General features: G+C 46.0%; 1 protein-coding gene across 1 annotated transcript; it reads left to right on the plus strand.

Moving 5' to 3' along the window:
• Nucleotides 1–1,496: 1,496 nt before the first annotated feature.
• Nucleotides 1,497–2,615, plus strand: LOC144494675 (putative G-protein coupled receptor 150). The gene has a single exon (XM_078213877.1). It carries the CDS (start codon nucleotides 1,497–1,499, stop codon nucleotides 2,613–2,615), a length of 1,119 nt encoding a protein of 372 aa, XP_078070003.1.
• Nucleotides 2,616–6,919: the final 4,304 nt, after the last annotated feature.

Below are 6,919 nucleotides of genomic sequence, written 5' to 3' on the forward strand. Positions count from 1 at the left end.
TGCTAAAAATTGCCCCTTAGTGTCCTGGGATGTGTAGATTAGAGGGATTAGTGGGTAAAATATGTAGGGATATGGGGGTAGGGTCTGGGTGGGATTGTGGTCGGTGCGGACTCGATGGGCCGAATGGCCTCTTTCTGTACTGTAGGGTTTCTATGATTTCTATGAATCTGGTGAACTGGTGCGATGACAATAATCTCTCCCTCAATGTCAACAAAATGAAGGAGATAGTCATCAACTTCAGGAAGCGTAATGGAGGCAATGCCCCTGTCTACATCAACGGGGACGAAGTAGAAATGATCGCGAGCTTCATGTTTTTAGATGTCCAGATCACCAACAACCTGTCCTGGTCCCTCCATGCTGATGTTATAGTTAAGAAAGCCCACTAATGCCTCTACTTTCTCAGAAGACTAAGGAAATTTGGCGTGTCCGCTACGACTCTCACCAACTTTTACAGATGCACCATAGAAAACATTCTTTCTGGATGTGTCATCGCTTGGTTTGGCTCCTGCTCTATCCAAGACCACAGTAAACTACAAAGGGTCGTGAATGAAGCCCGTCCAACACGCAAACCAGCCTTCCATCCATTGACTCTGTCTACACTTCTCGCTGTCTCAGAAAAGCAGCCAGCATAATTAAGGACCCCACGCACCCTGGATATACTCTCTTCCACCTTCTCCCATCAGGATAAAGATACAAAAGTCTGAGAACAAGTACCAATCGACTCAAGAACAGCTTTTTCCCTACTACCGTCAGACTTTTGAATGGACCTACTTGGTATTAAGTTGATTTTTCTCTACACCCTAGCTATGACGGTAACTCTACAGTCTGCACTCTCTCCTTTCTTTTTCTATGCATGGTATGCTTTGTCTGTGTAGCACGCAAGAAACAATACTTTTCACTGTATACTAATACATGTGACAATAATAAAACAAATCAAATCAAATTTATTTGTCATTAATGCCAGCGATTGACTCTGAACATAAATTGTTTTAGTATAAAATACTGAACTTTTATAGAACAATAACCTCATTCCTTACTCGAACCTGCATAGCAGGCAGACGTCAATAGAATTTTAACATTTAATTCAAGAGACAGTTCAAGTCTGTCTGTCTAATTCAGTTCTGTCAATGGTTTTGCTTAGTTACAGCAACAAGTCGATGGAGACGTCACAGGTGTTGCTTTTGAAAGGCTTGGAGAGAACACTATTGGACTGAATTGACTGTACTGAAAGAAAGCAGAGACGTCAGACGTGCTCCCCGCTAACACCAAACATTGTGTTACTCACACTGGTCCTGTCATCAGATGACGTGGGTTACAGATATTTATATATCAGATATTAATGATCTGGAGTTTTTAATCTTTCACTTCGAGCTTCGAGAGTGTGAAGTTTTCACCCCTAACCTAAACAACTTTATAAGTGAAATTACAGGTTAATGGAGATCGCGATTATCTTGGACAGTCTGGTTCAAAGAAACTTTTCTCTGGATGCCTGGAATATGAATTCATCAGGTAAGGTGAGCGAAGTTTTTGAGCTCCCGTTGTACAACAGGGCGATCAGAATCATCTCCATGTCGGTCATCTTCGCCCTGGCTTTGATAGGAAACCTGGCCGTGCTGCACAAGATCTGCTGCAACAAAAGCAGGAGGCGGAAGATTGATTTCCTCATCATTAACCTGGCTATGGCGGACCTCTGTGTCTCTAAACTGACGCTGCTAACTCAGATCATTTGGGAGGTGCTGGAAGGTGAATGGCTGGCAGGAGATCTCGCGTGCAGATTTTTCAAAGTTTTCCAGGTTTTTGGACCGATTGCTTCATCCAGCATCATTGCGCTTATCGCGTTGGAAAGGCACCAGGTAATAGTCAACCCATTGGATCCTCCCCTCCCTACCAAGATCTTGACTGCCATATCTTGGATGTGTGCTTTTGTGCTCTCGATCCCCCAAGCCTTTGTCTACAAACTGTCATTACAAGAAGACAGAGAGAAATGCCTGAGCACGTTTGGGCAGCTGCCCAAATGGCACTTCCAGACGTATATCGTATTTGGAGCTATTACTGTCTTCTTTGCTCCCTTTTGCACCCTGTGCGTGGCATACGCGAGAATCCTCTGGACCATCCGGAGGAAGAAGCTGCACATTGAAAACTGCAAAACAAGTGAAAACACTGAGCAAAAGCAACAGAGGAGGCCAATCCGAATCATCGCTACCAACAGCTCCATTCCCAGAGCCAAGGTGAAGACACTCAAGATGACCCTCCTGATTATCATTCTCTTTATAGTCTGCGGGTTACCTTATTTTATCATAGAGATGAAAGTCGCCTTCGGGGCCATCACTAAAACAGACACCAAGGTGATTGCGGTCTTGGGAATCTTTATGCTTTCCAACAGTGCCGTCAACCCATATGTCTACCTGTTCTTCAAGACCAACAATGTCTACTTGAGCCGACTGGAGAAGAATGTCTGCTTCGTTTGTCTGAAAGATTACAGAGAGAACACTTTCCACAGGGAGCTGTGCGCAATTGGGAAACGAGTAGAGCATTCCGGCACCACCACATCTGAAGCAGACATCACCATCCACACTGTACCTCGATCTCTCAGCAGTGAACTCGCGCCCCTGTGATAGTTAAATCTGAAAAGTACACAACCCAGCTGGCATTGCTGTCCATTGCAGGCAGCGAACATTTAAACGTCGCCAGTCATTTTCTCAAAATATACTGACTATATTTTTTTACAAAACTCTTTGGATTACATATGTATATTCTGTATGTGGAAATGTAAAATAGCTAAGCCTTCGATCATTTCCCTTTTATTAAATTGCTGCTTGGTTTTGAATGAACAGTTCAACACATTTTTGCGCTCTGCAGGGTTTTATAATCGAACAATACTGTTCTTCCTGTATTCTGTATGATCAGCTCTTTGGATGGATTGTTCATTCGCTTTCGTTACATGGAGGCTGGAAACTCAATCCCCAAAATGAAACCACCGCTCCTGTGGACACATTGACAGTCTCCCTGAGCAAATGGATCAGCTCTCTTTTATTTTCAGTAGAATTAAAGGATGCCAATCTCTGCTGCATTTCATTGTCACCTCGCCCATTACAGCTTACAGATATTCGCAAGTCACGTTTTCAAGTGTTCCCCTAAAATCTAAAATAACCAGGATTTCGAGTACGATCTTAGGCTATACGCTTTTAAAAACATCAATTTACAATGTTAGTAAACAATGCCATTCATATTAGAATTATAGGCATTTTATTTAAGATTTTCGCAACAGCTCAAATGTTGTCAAATAGTTCATATTGTCTCAAAATTGCTGTCAAAATAACGACAGGGCCAGTGGAGCTCACAGTTATTTAAATACAAAACTATAGCAACTTCGGGTAAGGACAGATGCACAATTAAATGCAGAAATCACAAAGATTATGGTTGAAGATGTACCACTCCACTGCCCAAAAATGCATCTTTTTTGTTTGGCCCCTCATTCAAAGCGATGAAGCAATTCCTGTACATACGAAGTAATCTCGCCACAAGAATTTATGCCAAGCCATTTCAAATCTTAAGTGTGGTAAGATGTTAGGCATAGTTTGGTTGATCCTATTAAGGTATTGGTGGTCTAAGGTAATTCAATGGTTATTTATTAACTACTGGTCGGAGAGGACTTGATTGGCTAAATGGCCTCCTTCTGCACTGAAGGGATTCTATAACATTTATTTGGGATTTTTTTATTCATTCGTGGGATAGTCATGCTGACAGAATCATACCTTGCAGGTAGTGTCCCAGATATCACCATTATCATCCCTTGATATGTTTTGTCCAAATAACAGGGCAGACCCAGCAGAGGTGGCAGGGTAGTGGTATACAATCGGGGATGTTGCCCTGGGAGTCTTCAACATCGACTCTGGACCCCATTAAATTTCATGGCATCTGGGCAAACATCGGCAAGGAAACCACATACCACGTCCCCTCAGATGATAGATCAGTACTCTTCCATGTTGAACACCATTTGGAGGAAGCAATGAGGGTGGCAAGAATGTACTCTAGGTGGGGGGTTGGGGGAAACTTCAATGTCCATCACCAAGAATGACACAGCAGCACCACTACTGATTGAGCTGGCCGAGTCCTAAAGAATATAGCTGCTAGGCTGGGTTTGCAGCAATTGGAGAGGGAGCCAACAAGAAAGAAAAATATACTTAGAAACATAGAAACTAGGAGCAGGAGTAGGCCATTCAGCCCTTCATGCCCTCTCCACCATTCATCTTGATCATGTCTGATCATCAAATTCAATATCCTGATTCCCCCCTTCCTCCCACATCCTTTGATCCCTTTAGCCCCAAGGGCTATGTCTAATTTCTTCTTGAAATCAGACATTTTGGCCTCAACTACATTCTGTGGTAGTGAATTCCACACATTCGGCACCCTCTGGGTGAAGAAATTTCTCCTTACCTTAGTTCTAAAAGGTTTACCCTTTGTCCTTAAATTATGACCCTAGATCTGGACCCTGCACCATTGGGAACATTCTTTCTGAATCTGCCCTGTCTAACCCTGTTAGAATTTTATAAGTCTCTATGAAATTCCCTCTCATTCTTCGAAACTCCAGTGAATATAATCCTAACTGACTTAGTCTCTCCTCATATGACAGATCTGCCTTCCCAGGAATCAGACTGGTAAACGTTTGCTGTACTGTCTCTATAGCAAGGACATCCTTCCTCAGATAAGGACACTAAAACTGCACACAATGGGGTGATTCTCCCATCGTGACCCGCAAATTTTCTGGTGGGTCGGGTCGGGAGATGTGCATGTCGACCATTTCGCGGGATTTGCATATGCGTTCCCGATGCATGCGCGTGTCCCAGAGCCAGAGAACAGGCACAGTTGGGACTGCTCTGGAAACCGGCGGGAAGAGGGGCAAGTGTTTTTAATCTGTTTTAAATGTATTTCTAATCTATTTCAAATGTCATTATCAGGCCCAGCACAGAATTTGCCAGGCCCGATAGCATTTCCCACCCTGCCAGGAGTATTTCACTCTGGCGGGGTTTAGAGTAGCTCTCCACATTCAGAGAACTAGTGAGAGACCTGCTGGAGTGAAGGGGGGGCAATCGGGGCCCCCAAGGGCTTGGGCGGCAAGGGGGTGGTGCCCCCTGGCATGGGCACCCTGGCAGTGCCAGCCTGTGCCCCCAGCACTGCCCAAGGGGCAAAGTGCCCATGCCCAGGGGCACCTTGGCACTGCCCAATGGGCATTGGGCAGTGCCAAGGGGGCAGGGCCTATTATGGGCAGGGTCTAGGGGCGATTGGTGGGGATGGGGGATCCTGCTACCACTCTGCACGGGGATCGGTCTGGGCTGGAGGGAGGCCAGCGATCGGGGCGGGCTGGGGGGGTGCTCTGCCGGGGTGGGGTCTGCCTCCTGTCGGGGCAGTCTGCCTCCGGGGTGGGGGGGGGAGGGGTTGGTATGCGAGAGGGGGGGGGGGAGTCAGCGGAGGGGGGGATCGCCACTGCTGGGTGGGGGGGGCTTGGAGATGGGGGAAATCAGGGACGGGGGTGTGGTTCTCGGGCTAGCCTGGGAATTGTCATGGGGGCTGCGATCAGGCCGTGGTGGTGTTGGGAGGGGCAGCACTGTGGGGGTCCTGGGCTGGCCAGTGATTGAGCTGGCCAGCAAACAGGGAGACTGACAGATCGGGGCCACTGCGCATGCGCAGTGTTCTGGAGCTGTCAGCCTCTGGCATGAATAGGCCCCACCCCCCCGGGTTTTTAATGATTTTCACGTTTGGGATCTCTGCATTGCTCAGAGTGGGGAGATTCGGGTCTGAAGTTGCATTGAGAAAACAGTTGTGATCTTGACCAGTTTTCTTGCCAATTCAGCACTTTGGGAGAATCGCCCCCAATACTCCAGGTACGTGACCTCATCCACATCAATTTGCCAGTTGCAGATGAATCTGTCCATGACAGTATTGATAGGAATAACCACTGCACAGTCCTTGTGGAGACAAAGTCCAGTCTTTGCATTAAGGATACCCTCCATCATGCTTTGTAGCATCGCCACCATGTTAAATGGGATAGGTTCTGTACAGAAACAGAAAATATTGGAAAGTCTCAGTGCGTCTGACAGTATCTATGGAGAGAGAACAGAGCTAATGTTTTGAGTCTGGATGACCCTTCATCAGAGCTCACCACCTCAATGGCAATTATGTATGAGCAATAAATATAGGCCGAGTCAGCAAAGCCCACATCCCTTGACTGAATAAAAAAAAAACTATTCGAAACTATATACATAGGTAAAGGTCTAAGCTTGGAGTTGTATCCATACTTGCTCCTACTTACAGCTCTGTGCAATACTAGAGTGACCCTGGGTGTGGATTATGTGTTCTCTTACCTCACTGTGTAAGTCGTGCTATACTCAGTCCTACTTTTACTCATTATGAGCCCGACCCTTACACTTCACCTCCCCCAAGTTATCCCAATTTACACCATGCATGGCATCATTACTGCTAGCCCATTTCCCCCTCTCAAGTCTCTTAGTCATGTTCAAGTGGTCTGGAGGCCTTATTACCCTTTCATATCTTGCACACACCACTGAGTAGTGCACTCTGTTACTAAGTTTTTTTGAATGGAGATTGTTCTGCCAGCTGGATGTCTTTCTCAATTTCTTTCCACTGCAGAGTGGGAGGGACCCTTTCAGGCAAGAGGAGAAGCCTCACCCCTTCACTGCTGACCATAACCTCTTGGGTGCCAAACAGGCATAGCCGAGGTTGATTATCATCTTTCCGGATGAGAGTGCTCTCTCTCAAGGTCTTTACTCCAGACCTTGTTTTCCTTTTTTAGTTGTGGCAAGTGCTTGATGTGGTACCTTTTGTTGTAGCCAGAGGTCTGCTTCTGCTGGTGGGATTGCTCTCTTTTTTGGATGTCTTGGTAATTCTAGGCTACCAATCC

The sequence above is a fragment of the Mustelus asterias genome, chromosome 6 (assembly GCF_964213995.1).
Source record: "Mustelus asterias chromosome 6, sMusAst1.hap1.1, whole genome shotgun sequence".
NCBI lineage: Eukaryota > Metazoa > Chordata > Chondrichthyes > Carcharhiniformes > Triakidae > Mustelus > Mustelus asterias.